We start from the raw sequence: 15,391 nt of genomic DNA on the forward strand, positions 1-15,391 counted from the left end.
TTAGTACATATATTTTGGATACACCTTGAAGATGGATAATGAACTGTATCCAAAATTGAATAGAGAAATGAAGAATTGTTTTTGGGGAATTTAACAGTGCTTTTGATTATCCCAAATTTATCCCCAAACAAAAGGCAACTTTTAATATCAATATTCTTTCAGTGATATTGTATCTGAGAGTCACAAAATAAAATAATCTCTGAAGAAGTGAAGGTGTGGGTCATGGAACGGATAAATAGTTGCATAGTCTGTAGCCTCTGATTAACAAGAATTGCTCAGGAGAAACATGATGAAAGGATAAGATTAGAAACATGTTCTACTGGAAGAGGAAGTAGACTGCTTTTTATTTTCAAGAAATCTACCTTCTGGCACACCCTCCACTGGGGGGAAAATATGAATAAGAATCATACCAGAGGATAAAACATGGATGTGTTGCAAGCTGCACTGCTGGAAGGAATACCTATATATCTGAGGTCAGAGCTACACATTCTTAACTCTCTTCCTTCACATTGCTACTTTTGTATAAATGGTTGCCACTAGGTGTCATGCTAATACTGGCTCAGAGTAATTAGAAATCATTTGTAAAATATTCATGAGATTCACATCTCTTTGATCACATGGTCCATTATTGAAAAAATTTTGCATGCCACTACACTACACTAAAGCCTTTTTTCTTTAAGCTGATGATATTTTGTGGCCCTTTATAAGTATTTTGATAAGAGTAGATTGCCAAAAATTTCAGAGTTTAACCTCATCTACTCAGTTAAAAAAGAGTGGCTTGCTCATTGTTTGCAATGTTTTAAATTCATTTTATATCTTTTAGTTGGTATTATTAAACACTTTTTATAGGTTTAAATTATGGATGAAGTAATTAGAGGATTAAAGGTGAAACATTAAGAAGGACCTAAGGACCAAGAAGAACCTAATTAGGGACATTGTTTATACATCTTATTTAAATTCTCAATTGACTGAAATAATGGATTGACTTTTCCAGAATGTATCTTAATAATAATCATAGTGATAATGATAATTATTATATGCAGTTTATCTCCTTTGATCTCCATAAGAGTCATTTGAGATTAGATGCTATGGGTATTGAAATTGATGAAGTAGATCTCAGATTATCCTCACAATCTTAGATGCCTGATTCTTCCAGGGTCTTGTATTTAAAGGATATGAGACCTAGAAATGCAAAACAGGCATGGTGAAATACAGAATCTTATTGATTGATAGACCTTGCTCTTGAGGGCCAAAAATGACATAGCAGAAGGGATCACAGATTGGGTGAAGCATGGAATCTTCACCCACTAATTAAGGTGTCTACAAGATAATAACCTGCTCTTGATGGACAAGAGAGAGTGATCCAGAGGTGCAAAGATAAATTGGAAGATTTTCCATATAATTGAGTCACTTCTGCCACACTAAATTTGGTTTCCATGATAAAGAAAAACAAGGATGAAAGACCTTTACTTAAATTCCTATGATTAAGGAAGTGAATTTATGATATGCTGCTCAATACAATTCTAGGGCTTAATATATAGAAATTATATCACTTACCTCTATGGAATCATATCAAATTGATTAATACTGACTGGAATAGAGTAAGGATACAAATGAAATATTTCTCACAAACCACAGCAATTAACTATCCTCATTTTGAAAATGAGAATAAATAAATTTAATAATAATAAATTTATGAACTAAACTTCAAACTAAGGTCCTGACTCCGTGTGTGTGTGTGTGTGTGTGTGTGTGTGTGTGTGTGTGTGTGTGTGTGTTTTTCTGCCTCCATTATTTTGGTCCTGTGATTTAATTGATTTTGAAGAACTCTTAGGAAAGAAAATTCCCTTTGATATTGCAAGTTGGTGTCTTCTGTGTAACTTAAGAGTCTTTCTTCTGTTAAAATGGAATATTAATACCTACACAGTACCCTCCTCTAAGGGTCATTGTGAAGCTCAAATGAGATAATGCATGTAAGGTGATTTGCTTTCTTCTATGTACTTTATATTCATTGTCATTCAGTCTGCTGGAAATCATTGAGAGAGGGTAACAAGGATAATAAAGGGATATGAAACTATGTTTTATGAATTTTGGTTGAAAGACATGGGCATTTTTACTCCAATAAAGAGAGGCTCTAGAGATATCAGAATTGGTCTTCAAATATTTGAAGAGTTTTAATGAGAAAGCGTGATAGCCTTTTTTCTGCTTGTCCCAAGGTTGTAGAACTAGGAATTACTGGGGCGAGGGAAGTGGGAAGGAGGAGGATGCTATAAGAAGTTATGTAAGAAGACAGATTTCATCTGACCACAAGAGGGGGAAAAAAAAAAAAAGAGTTTTTCTGAAGTGGTTGGATAGATTGGTTTTGAGGTCCCTTCTAAATTCGATTCCTTGGATTTTTGTGCCTCAGTCCCTCCATGTAGAAAACTGAGTCTTGCCAAAAAAAAAAAAAGGAAAAAAAAAGAAAGAAAAAATGGGTCAGTGAAAGCCTAAATTATTTAAAAAAAAAAAAAAGAAAGAAAGAAGAAGAAGTAGAAATTGAATGGGAACCAGAAGAAGAAGAAGTAGAAATTGAATGGGAACCAAATATTAATTCCCCTACTTATAAATTTTTCCTAAAGGTCTGTTGGCTTAAAGATAATGTTAATGAATGTTTTGGTTTCTTAGTTCTGCTTTTAGAAGCATGGCTTACTTATATAGAGTATATTGTAAAATATGTCACTAGTTTCTTGATTATAAATTGATTTGTGTCCTCAGAAGTGCAGAAATAAAATTAAATGCTTTTTCATCTTAATACGATTTTTGGTCACAGTGAAATAAAGTAAGTGTAAGTCGATTTAGAGACAGCTAGAAAATACAATCATTTGTGATGGTGCCATTTTCTAGAACTTAAACTATAATACAAGTATAAATTCAAAATGTGGCTGTTAAAATATTTACATTAACAATTCCTCACCTCTTAAAATTAATTTTAAGATATTAAAACTTCAAATTGCACTAAGGATTTTAGAACACCTCCTGCATCAGCATTTAAAAAATCTAACTTGCATTGGGCAAAATTGTTGATTTATGTTCCTTTTTTGTTATTTTATGTGCATGTTCATTATCATACAGTAAATACCTCATTCAGGGAGCTGTTTTTAAGTGCCCACCTGTGTACAATATATTGCGTAGGCACTGGAGTCATTAAGTTATTTTGAAAAAAAAGCAAAATAAAAAAATGAGCCTTGTCTTCCAAGAATTCATATTGACAAAGATGCATAAATACAAGATAATTCAATGACGTAGACAGCAGCTAATAATAGTTCAAAGGACCTATTTTTTCCTTAAGTTTTTTTCCTCACTTGTTTCCCAGTTGATTTAATGTTTATTGTTGATATATTTTTACATTAGAGACATTCATAGATTATGTGAGAGGTCTCTTGTAGCAAAGTGAAATAAATAAAATGAATAATACAATAATCTCATTTGATAGTACATGTAATATTTTACATGTATAAGCAGTCCATCCCCTTCTTCTATTTTTCAAATTAATACAAGTCTATTTTCTAGTCCTTCTGTCTTCTCCATTTGGGGGGAAAAGGGAAAGTAAAGTAAATTTCTTATAACAAATGTGATTAGTCAAATAAAATAAATTCATTAATTATGTACAATTTTTCTTTTTCATTCTGAATCCTAAATCTGTCACTTTTCAGATTTAATCTGCTCCTTGAAATAAATGAATGGTCATTGTATTGAATGTAGTTATAGCTTTCATGAGTTTTTGTTTTATACATTTTTCTTCTAGTTTTACTGGCTTTATTGTTTATAATAATGTTCTTCAAACTGTTCATTTTAATAATATTGATGTTATAGTACAAATTGTTAATTCGATTCTGCTCCTTCAATCTGCATCAGTCAATTTAAATCTTTTTGTGTCCTTTTGAAATCATGTTTTTCCATATTATATAGTATAATCACCCTCCATCATATTCATGAATTGCTATTTATTCAGCCATTCCTCAGTTGATGGACATTCTCTTAGTTTCCAGTTTTTTGTTACCATAAAGAGATTAAATTTAAAAATTTTATAGTACGAAGATATATTTTTATACTTGAAGGACATTTTCTTTTTACTTTGATCTCTTTTAGATAGTTACACAGCAGTGATATAAGTAGGTCAGACAGTACACATTGCTTGGAAACTTTTTGTGTGTATGGTTACAGATTACTTTCTAGCATGTTTATACCCATTCATAACTCTATTAATAATACATCATTTTTGCCTATTTTTACACCGCCCTTCCAATTTTTATCATTTTCCTTTTTCATTGTTTTTGCCATTTTGATGAATATGAGGTGGAATGTTTTGTTTTAATTTCTGATTCTCTAATTAGTAGTGATTTGGAGTATTTTTTCATATTGCTACAGATAGCCTGACATTCTTTCCTGAAGAACTGCTGATTCTTATTTTTAGTCTATTTATCAGTTGAGGACTGACTCTTTTTCTTATAAAATTGAATAACTTCTTTATATATCTTTATTTACCTTTATTGGAGAAACCTAATGCATATATATTTTGGGGATACTTGATTGTTTACCTTTTAATCAGATTTATTGTATATGTTTGTTCAGTATTAAAACATCACTCATTAAATATGTAAATGGTTATTAACTTTTCCAACTTATATGATAATCTCCAGGACCCAGACAGTCACTTAAGAAGAACAAGAAGACTGCTATCTGCAAAGTTCTGTCCTTTCAGAAAAGAATGTTTTTAATCTAGAGACTAGCCCATTCTTACATATTAAGTATGTTACAGCCTCCATGCAGTACTTTCTCATTTATGTACAAGTGTCTTGGTTAGTCTGTTCTAGAACTTTAGAAATATTGGTGTTTGTTAGTGTTATTAAGTTCTACATGAACATAATAAAATAACCATAAATAACTGCTAAGTTGGGAATTAATCATCTTTCTCTATTTCCTTTCATTGTCATTCAAAGTTCAGGGTTGTCCTAAGTATTGAGATAACATATTGATGGATAACAGTTACATTTATCACTTACAATCTTTTGTTTTTCTTTGCAGTATCTTCTAATGATTTTTTGATCATTTTGCTTAGCCACAAAGCAGCATGACTTTGCCTTACTGATATAACTTTCAAAGTATGTTGATTTTCATTGACCCTAAATATTTTTCCTGAACTGGATTGGACTAAACTGTGATCTAAGTATTTGTGGTTGCTTAAATTTACACATTCTGAAGTATAGAGATGTTGGGTTGCAATTGTATTTTGTATTATATTTTATTACTTAAGTGTTTATTCTTCTCCTATCTTTGCCCTCTTTGAAATAACATTCACATCTGAGAAATTGAGTTAATTCAAAATAGTGTTTTACTTTACAACTCTGTGCTAGTTTATTGCTCCTGTTGTTCAGAGCATCACATATATGTAGAAATGTTTTTATTTGGGCTTACTCGGTATTTCCCAAGACCTTTTGTTTGAAAGGGAACTTAAAGGCCATCTTGTCTATCATTGATAATTATTTGACTTCCACAGGAGCATATCCAATTGAAGAAAACTCACTGCTTCCCAAGCCAGCCCTTTCCATTTTGGGATAACTTATATTGTCTTAAACTGTCTTTAGATGCTTCATTTCCTAATGACTTACCCATTTAGCAAGGAACATAGCCAGATGTTCAGTTATTTTCATAAAGTAACCCTTTGGTCAGTTATGTCTTTTGTCTTTCTCTTTTTACACAGAAGAAACCACCCAATTCTAGCATCAAGAAAAAAGCAACCAAAGTGACAGAAGCAAAAAAAGTGATGAAAAGGAAATTTAAAGTAAATACAAAAGTCACTTTTACAGAAGAAGGAGAGGTAAGATTCTGCCAGTACTCTTCCAGATAGCAGTATTCAGAACAGGAAGAATCTGTGTACCTAATTTACTTGAATACTTATTATTTATATATAAAACATGTAATTTCTAGACCACTTATGGGATTACTTTAATAAAGTGTTTTCTGAACAACTACATGTTGTAATACAGGAAAGTAAAACTACCTTTAAAATGATTACAAGTCTAATAAGAATAACAAAATTGTCTTCTATATTCTGTCTCTATAAAACAAACTTTCTTTTTATATGTCTTAACCTTATCCCAAAAGAAATACAGAGATGATGAACATATAGCTATGTTTTTTACATATAGCTATCTTCATTTTCTGGTCTTTGTCTTTGTACAAAGTAATCTGAAAACTAAGGAAAGTACACAGTATATCACAGAATTATAGAAGTCTAATGTAAAGGCATTATAATGATTTTATAGTCATGCCTCATTTTTCATATGAATGGAAGATCAGAAAAGTGATGTCACAGGCCAAATATCATCTGGTAAGTTTATGGCAGAACCAAGAGTAGAATCCCAGTTTTCTTATTCTTAAGTCTAATGTTTCATTCAAGCTTTCAACTCTGCTACTAGCTAATATCAGAATAGCAAAATATAGCTTTGATTGTATTAATAAAGTGTCCAGATTCTACATATGTCATTATCAGAGGAGTAAATAATGTTCATACAGTCCTTTAATGTTAGATTAAAGCATGTAGCTTTAATCTGCCTCAGATATGCATATTTTTCAATAAATAGCATGGGGGGGGCAGCTGGGTGGCACAGTGGATAGAGCACTAGTCCTGAAGTCAGGAGGATCTAAGTTCAAATCTGCCCTCAGACACTTAACACGTCCTAGCTGTGTGACCCTGGGCAAGTCACTTGACCCCAATTGCATCAGCCAAAAAAAATTTTTTCTTTTGAGATTTTTGTTACATGAACGAACCATAGTTTAAATTTGTATCAGCTTTCCAAATTCTCTTAGCAAAAAACACAAGTCAGATGAAAATCAAATGCTATTTACAAGATAATCCATTCAAATTTTACTATATTATATAAATTAAAATACTGGCTTCAGTTAAATCTTTTGCCTTATGGTGTCAGAATAAAGGTCTTCTTTATTCACTAAAAATATTTATTTTGCAGCATTTATAAGATTTAGCTTTGTGCTCTTTTTAATGAAATGTTTAGTTTCATATACTTCTTGCTTCAGTATTGCATGATCAGAATCAGAATGTCACAATTGAAAAAGAATAATGGCTACCATTCTGCATCTTTATAAGAGCGTCCTTTAAGACATCACCAATGAATAGTCACTCAATCTTTGTTTTAAGCTCTTTAGCAAGAAGGAACCGGTTACCATACTGCACTGGTCTCCGAATTCTGGTTAGCTGTGATTGTTAATAAGTTTTTTTTTCTTCTGTACATGATGTTCTAAACCTGCTTCTTTTCAACTTTTACCTAGTTCTGCCCTCTAGGGCCAAGCAGATAGATGTACAGAAAGCTTAAGAAACAAAGGTATTATGGCAAAAATTCTGTTTGTTTATATGTCTGTTTTAGTTTGAATGAATGATTGTCATACTGAATGATAAAGTTTACTGAAATCTTCTTTTTGAATTAACAGTTAGTTCAGCAGTGGCCACCTATACAGAAAGCCAATGTGAACAAAATTGAGGAAGAAGATGAGTGTGCTGGCATCAACTTGGAAAAAGCAAAGGAGAGGCTGAAAGAAGAGGACAAATTTGACAAAGAAGAATACAGAAAGAAAATTAAAGCAAAACATAGGGTAAACACTGCATTTTATTTTATTATTTTTTAAAATTGATTTATAAACTGTTTTTGTCTCATCTTTATTCCTATATATGTTGCTTCCCTTCACCTTCCCACAAGCACTCTGAGCCATTCCTTGGAGCAAAGAATAAAAAGGAAGAAAAATAAAAACAGTTTGGCAAAACTAACACAAAGCTGACAGGATATGCAGTATTTTATCTGCACAGAAGGAAGAGAGATACAAATTCTTTTCCGTTCTTCAGCACTGTTTGATCATTATAATGTCACACCATTTAGTTTTAGGTTTTTGTTCTTTATATTTGCATCAATATATTCACTTTGTATATTCCTACTGTAAAGCCCTTTTTAAAAAAAATAAATATTAAGAATAATTGATTTTGAGTAAGTCAATTCCCTACTGATGACCTCAATTTCTTCATTATTAAAATGATGGTATTGAATAAATGTCTTCTAAAGTTTCCCTCAGCTTTAAATCCATCATCTTTTGATCCTCTGAATATACTTAAGTTTTGAGATCAACTTATGAAAATTCACCAAGTCATAGATTTTGTTTCAGGTATTTTTGACATGGGTTGCTTAGAGGAAACCGATTATTTTTCCCCCTGAGCATTTATCATTTTCTTTTTTCTGTCATATTGGCAAGTCTGATAGTTATGAGGCAATACTTAAGATTTATTTTAATTTGCATTTCTCTAATTCATAGCTATTTATAACATTTCTGCATATGATAGCTTTAAATTTTTTTTTATCTGAAAACTGTCTGTTCATGTCCTTTGACCATTTATTGATTGTGTAATTACTTGTATTCTTCTGAGTTTGACTTGGTTCACTATCTATTTGATAAATGAGACTTTTATGAGAAATATTTACTGTAAAAATTCCAAGCTTTTGTCTTTTTTCTTCCCTTCTAATGTTAGTTGCATTGATTTTGTTTGTACAAATCAGTTTTAACTTAACGTAATCAAAATTGCCCATTTTGCCTTTGATAATGTTCTCAATCTCTTGTCTGATCATAAATTCTTGCATTCTCTATAGCTCTGTCAGATAAAGAGTATTCCTTGCTCTCCTAATTTGCTTATGATGTTATCTTTTATGTCTAAATCATATACCCATTTTGATCTTATCTTGGTATAGCATATGTTGGTCTGCATCTAGTTTCTGCCACACTATTTTCCAGTTTTCCTGGTTTTTATGAAATAATGAATTTTTATCCCAGAAGCTGGAGTCTTTGTGGGTTGTTTACTTAACCAGTTCCACTGATCCACCACTATTTTTGATGGCTGCTGCTTTATAATATAGTTTTAGATCAAATATAATTAGGCCAAATTCTTTTGCATTTTTTTGGTATTAGTTCCCTTGAAATTCTTGATTTATTTGTTCTCCCAGATGCATTTTGTTATTATTTTTTCTAGCTGTATAAAACAGTTTTTGGTAATTTTATTGGTCTGGCACTGAGTAAAGTAATTTAGGTACAATTGTCATTTTAATTCTATTAGCTCTGCCTGCCCATGAGCAATTATTTTACCATATGTCTAGATTCAACTACATTTGTGTGGAAAGTATTTGTTAATTGTGGTTTTGTCTTGGTTTGGCTTGGCAGGCATATGCCCCAATATTTCATATTGCCTCCAGTTATTTTAAATGGATTTTCTGTTGTTATTGAGCTTTGTTGGTGAGATATAAAAATACTGATGATTATGTGTTTTTATTTTATATTCTGCAACTTTGCTAAAGTTGTTAATTATTCTAAGTAGTTTTTTAGTTGATTCTCTAAGATTCTTTAAGTTTCACATCATATCATTTGCAGAGAGTGATAGTTTTGTTTCCTCATTTCCTATTCTAATTCTAATTTCTTTTTTTTCTTCTTTTGTTGAATAGTGGGCATTATGTTTTACCCTTGATCTTATTGGAAGTGCTTCTAACTTAGATCCAATATAGATAATGCTTAGTGATGGTTTTAGATAGATCCTGCTTACCATTTTAAAGAAAACTCTATTCATTTCTGTGCTGTTTAGTGATGTGAATAGGAATGAATTGAAAAGAATTAAGTTTTGACATGACATTAGATATGACAACCAATATTATCAACTTCTATATCTCTGGAAACATACCACATATATCACAGTCTTCAGGAAATATCTCTAATTAAATCTAGTTTTCCTCAAATGATGACCTTGAAAATAAATTTTTTAAAATAGTCATTGTTATAAATTTTGTTTTATTTTTCTCCTCAGAGATTAGCATTTCAACATTGTCTTGAATATTTATTTATTACAAATGGTAGAGTATTTTAACATCGTTGTCATTTTTTCCCCTAAGGTTAATAAGGAACCTAACCACTGCATTTTCTATGGGAAGCTTGTAATCTAAATTCTGAATAAGTGGTTTACAAGTTTTTGAAACGTAATCCAATTTTTGTATTGAAGAGGGTTGAATATTTTCATTTTATGAATTATTTGTTTTGTAAAATATAAAAAGAGACAGTTTTTCTTTATTTTTCAAGTCATAGTTATAGCCAATGCCCACAATGTTCCTGCTATGTTGCCCTGAAAATAATTCCTTTTAGCATTTCATTCACTGTCTTTTCCTGCAATCAGTTACATAATGGTGGGATTGTCTTAGCAGCTATATTAAACAGATTGGGTTTTATAAATTTTAAAGACTAAGGGTATTTAAGTTTTATATACTCCAACTTTCAAATCATCATTTCTAGTTGAATTTGTTGAATGCATACAACCGTCTTTATTTTAAAATTTTAAATTTTCTTGATACTTTTTGACAGTCAGCAGAGTATAATAAATAGATAGCAGAATTTGAAGCCAAGATCATCTGTTTAAATCTTGCCTCTGACACATGTTGTCTTTGTGACTCTAGAAAAATTACTGTTCTTGGCAACTATTTCTATAGCCATAATAACTAAGATCTTTGAAGTAACAATAAGATCTAAAAAATAAAAATGAGATATGAGAAAAACTGTATTTAAATTTTACAAAAACAAATAATTTACAATACAAAATTAGTAATTCAACTACTCTTCAATAATGAGATTGGACTGTGTTCCATAAGCTGTGTTTCATAGAATGTGCTCACCTGTATTGATAATAATAAAATAATAGCTAATATTTATATAGTGTTTAGTATGTTCCAGATACTATATCTCATCTAATCTTCACAGTGAGCCTGGGAAGTAGGTGCTATTCTTTTCTCCAGTTTATAGATAAGGAAACTTGAAGCAAATAGGGTCCACATAGCTAGTAAATATCTGAAGCCATATGTGAACTCAGGTTATCCTGACTGTTGGACAGATTTTGTATCTACTATGCCAGAGGGCCTTTCCTCCTTTTGGCATTCCCAAAACCAATTAAATCACAGTTTCATAATCACTTACGTTTTTTAATCTTGTTTCTCATTTTACTATCTCTTAAACTGTAATAAAGAAAAACAGTGAAACAAAACAAAGACAAAATTACCGCATCATACTCTTCACATCTACCCAAAGGAAAGAATCATTTCTCTTCCTTTCTTCTCTAAGACCAAATACACAACCCTTTTTTAACAAAAAGGTTTGTTCAAACAAATTTAGAAAATAAAATATTTTGACACTGCTATATTAAAAGATACCATTGGAGTTCTCATATTTTTTGTCATGGTTTTCTGGTGAAAATATGGATACTTTATAATGTTTTTAAATGCATAAAATAAAATAATAAAATTACAAATGAAACCAATTAGTATAAGTATTTTTAAAAGTTGTAGTTGAAAACACATCAAGGAAAGTGACTAAAAGGTAATACAGGTAATTTAAATTTTTTTTTTTTTTTTTTTGATATACAGTTTTGTGGTAGAGCAGGTCAAATTCTGCCTGAGATAAACCTGATAAGTGTGATATTTCATAAGCAATATTATCATGTAATTTTCTTTTTGCCATATTACATATTTTACAGCAGAATTAAAATTAGTGTGTTTATCATAATGACACATGAGACAAATTTAAATGCTCATATAAATTACTAATTAAGCAGCTGTTTTTCTGAATAAAATAATCTTTATGTATTAAATTTTCTGTCCAAAAGGTTCATATAATCTTTTTCATGAATGACATGTTTTTTCACATTCAATTTGAGAAAAAAATATTTGAATTTTATATTTTATTAAACAAGATTTTCTTTTTTTTATTCATGGCAATTAAAGTCCTTTTTTTTTTTTGAGGGAATACTTTATAAACTTATGTTTTCATTGATTTTTAAAAGTCATACACATGTGAGCTTCCTAATTAGCTTAAACACATGTTTAGCTTTTTATTTTGTATTTCTGCCTACATTAATCCTTATTTCTCCTGTCATTTTTTATCTATGGGAAATGTAGTTATTTTTACTTCAGTCATAATGTCTAAAATTCCTTTTCTTATCTACAGACTAAATATATAAGAAGTCTTTTTTACCTTGAAAGAACACATGAAATACTATCTTTTAAGTTATATAGTTAGTAAAGATTTTGTTATGTTGCATGGTTATGTAATAACTTTATGTAAATGTATAATTAAGATGACTTTTACTTAATCGTAATTTATATATCAATATTATAAATGATTCTGTATATGTTATTAAGATTCTGTATATGGTATTAAAATATGTGTCAGCTTGAAAGTTTTCATAGTTGCTAAGCTTCAGGTTTCTGGTAAGTTCATCTTTATTTCATCTGTGATGATGAAATGGGAAATGATTGCTGAAGCCATTTAAGTCTCACTGTACCTCTTAGACTTCTGTATACAACATCCCTACCATGGCCCCAAATTGAAAACCTTAGTATAGATATTTTGAAAGAAAGTTTTGAGCTGAGTCACTAAAGTTTGTTGGATTTTTGATTCATGAAAGGTATAATAGGATTTTTTCCATATGAACGTTGGATTTGATCTTTGTGATACTTATGACATTGGTTCACATTTGGAAGGGGCCTTAGTGGTCTTCAAGAGAGACTTCCTCATTTTACAAATGAGAAGCTTAGACTCAGTAATGTTTAAAATGCCCTTTCTCAAGGTCACATAGGTAGTAAATGACAGCACCAGAATTTGAACTCAGGCTCTTCACCTTTTTCACTCTTGAAGAATTCTGCACATCTGAATGTCCTGTTTGTGGAAGGCCTTTCACCAGTGCCAATCATCTTTATCTTATAATAGTCTGAGAGATTCCTAGGGTACTGAGGTTAAAATGACTTGTCCATGAGATTAAAGGCAAAACTAGAACAAAGCTATTCCAAATTCTGAAACTAGCTCACACATTCTTGTTTTCTTGTTTCTTTCTGGATTATGTGGTTTGTTAAGAACTACCTGTTCTGTTCTTGCTTGTTTCTATTGTTCAGTAGTTCTGATACCACAATTCTGTGAAACTGTAGGAACTATTATAGATCTGTTGACTAAAATTCTTTTATGGATTAGCAAGCTTAATTAGAGAAACTAATGATTTCAATTAAAATGGGATTTTAATTAGGGAATAGTTAGCTACTTATTTGTTAGAGTGCAGCTTGAACTTGTGGATTGTTAAGTTTCTTTTGGTGACTATAGCCCAAACATGCCCAGAGATCTGCTTTGCTCCCACATCAGCCTCTGTTTGCTTCTTGGTCTCTGCTTCCTGACTATACTCCCCTTATGTAGTATTCCCATGACATAGAGACCTCAACATTGGCCCCCAACTTTGCTTGGGGCCTGAATGGGACCAAATTTTTTTTTTTTCCCTTCTCTATCGAAAAAAATCAGAATCATGGCAAATAATTCTTTTTTACTTCTAAGAACTATCAGTAAACAGTAGAGGTAAAACAATATTTTTATGGAGATTGTTTTCTAATATTAAATATTGCTTTGAAAGTTTATCACTAATGAGCAGAACCAGGAGATCATTATATACTTCAACAACAATACTGTATGTATTCTGATGGAAATGGATTTCTTCAACAAAGAGAAGATCTAACTCAGTTTCAATTGATTAATCGTGGACAGAAGCAGCTACACCCAAAGAAGAACACTGGGAAATGAATGTCAAACTGTTTGCATTTTTGTTTTTTTTTCCGGGTTATTTTTACCTTTTGAATCCAACTCTTCCTGTAAAACAAGAGAATTGTTCAGTTCTGCACACATATATTGTATCTAGGATATACTGTAACATATTTAACATGGATAGGACTACTTGCCATCGGGGGGAGGGAGTGAAGGGAGGGAGGGGAAAAGTTGTCATTATCTTGAGTGAAATTATTAATTGTATCTATAATTTGCTGCTTCACCCAATCATTCTTTAAGATGAGATTGTTTAGTTTCCAATTACTTTTTGGTCTATTTACCCCTAACTTTTTGTTGAATGTAGTTTTTATTGCATCATGATCTGAAAAGAAAGCATTTACTATTTCTGCTTTCTTGCATTTAATTTTGAGGTCTTTATGTCCTAATATATGGTCAATTTTTGAATAGGTTCCATGAACTGCTGAGAAGAAAGTATATTCCTTTCTATCTCCATTCAATTTTCTCCAAAGATCTAACATACCTAATTTTTCTAATATTCTATTTACTTCTTTAATTTCTTTCTTATTTGTTTTGTGGTTTGATTTGTCTAATTCTGAGAGTGCAAGGTTGAGATCTCCTACTATTACAGTTTTGTTGTCTATTTCTTCTTGCAACTCTCTTAACTTCTCCTTTAGGAAGTTGAGTGCCATACCACTTGGTGCATATATGTTTAATATTGATATTGCTTCGTTGTTTATGCTACCCTTTAGCAGGATGTAGTTACCTTCCTTATCTCTTTTAATTAGATCAATTTTTGCTTTTGCTTGATCTGAGATAAGGATGGCTACCCCTGCTTTTTTGACTTCACCTGAAGCATAATAGATTTTGCTCCAGCCTTTTACCTTTACTCTATATGTGTCTCCCTGCTTTAAATGTGTTTCTTGTAAACAACATATTGTAGAGTTCTGATTTTTGATCCAGTCTGCTATCTGCCTCCTCTTTATGGGGGAGGGGAGGGGAAAAGTTGTAACAGAAATGAGTGCAAGGGATAATGTTGTAAAATGCCCAGGCATGGGTTCTGTCAATAAAACGTTATAATTATTTAAAAAAAAAAAAAAAAAGAATATCACTGAAAACTTTGGACTAGTAATAAATGGAATGGATGAAGTAGTAAATGGAATGAAGCTCTTGTCTTGTAGCATGTGGTGTCATCCTTAGGTCTAAAGGGTTACTGATAGTTAAAGTGTACTTACTGTCTTTATCTGTTGTGGAAATAGAGAGAATATTAATTATGAGCTAATTCTTTGTCCTTTGGATTTGCATTTGAATAGCATAGCCATTCAGAGATGTGGTTTGAAACTGCCAAGGCAGGGAAAGCATTTTATTAGCCTCAGCATTATGACTTTCAGTTGTTGCTGCCAGTAGAAAACCAGGAAAGTTATGTTTTGGAAGAAAGGTCATGTTGAGTTCATAAGAAATTGAATTGTTATAATCCTACTTTTTCTAAACAAAATTTATTAGTGAAGTAGTAAAAAATAAGATGAATATATATATATATATATATATATATATATATATGTAGCTGTGTCTGTAAAATAAGCATAATTTTTAGGACATATTGGCTATGAGTCATTAAAATAGTTGGGTGTAGAAGGAAAATTAAGTTTTAAGAAGAGAAATTATGAAGTTGGTGAAAAAGAAACTTCTATTCTTGATTATGCTTGCTAGAACTTTTTTTTCCCATTTA

General features: G+C 31.1%; 1 protein-coding gene across 2 annotated transcripts in view; it reads left to right on the forward strand.

Annotated features, from left to right (window-relative positions):
- DDX10 (DEAD-box helicase 10) overlaps window positions 1-15,391 on the forward strand; it is a 250,108-nt gene that overhangs the window by 144,937 nt on the left and 89,780 nt on the right. Inside the window, exons 14-16 of one of the 2 annotated variants that reach the window (XM_031961101.1) lie at window positions 5,741-5,857; window positions 7,330-7,382; window positions 7,489-7,576. In XM_031961101.1, coding sequence (XP_031816961.1) covers window positions 5,741-5,857; window positions 7,330-7,356 — 144 coding nt within the window. In that variant the 3' untranslated portion in view covers window positions 7,357-7,382; window positions 7,489-7,576. Of the gene's footprint in view, window positions 1-5,740; window positions 5,858-7,329; window positions 7,383-7,488; window positions 7,651-15,391 lie in introns of those variants that run through there. The other variant, XM_031961102.1, reaches the window with a different exon arrangement.

The sequence above is a fragment of the Sarcophilus harrisii genome, chromosome 3 (assembly GCF_902635505.1).
Source record: "Sarcophilus harrisii chromosome 3, mSarHar1.11, whole genome shotgun sequence".
Taxonomy (NCBI): Eukaryota; Metazoa; Chordata; class Mammalia; order Dasyuromorphia; family Dasyuridae; genus Sarcophilus; species Sarcophilus harrisii.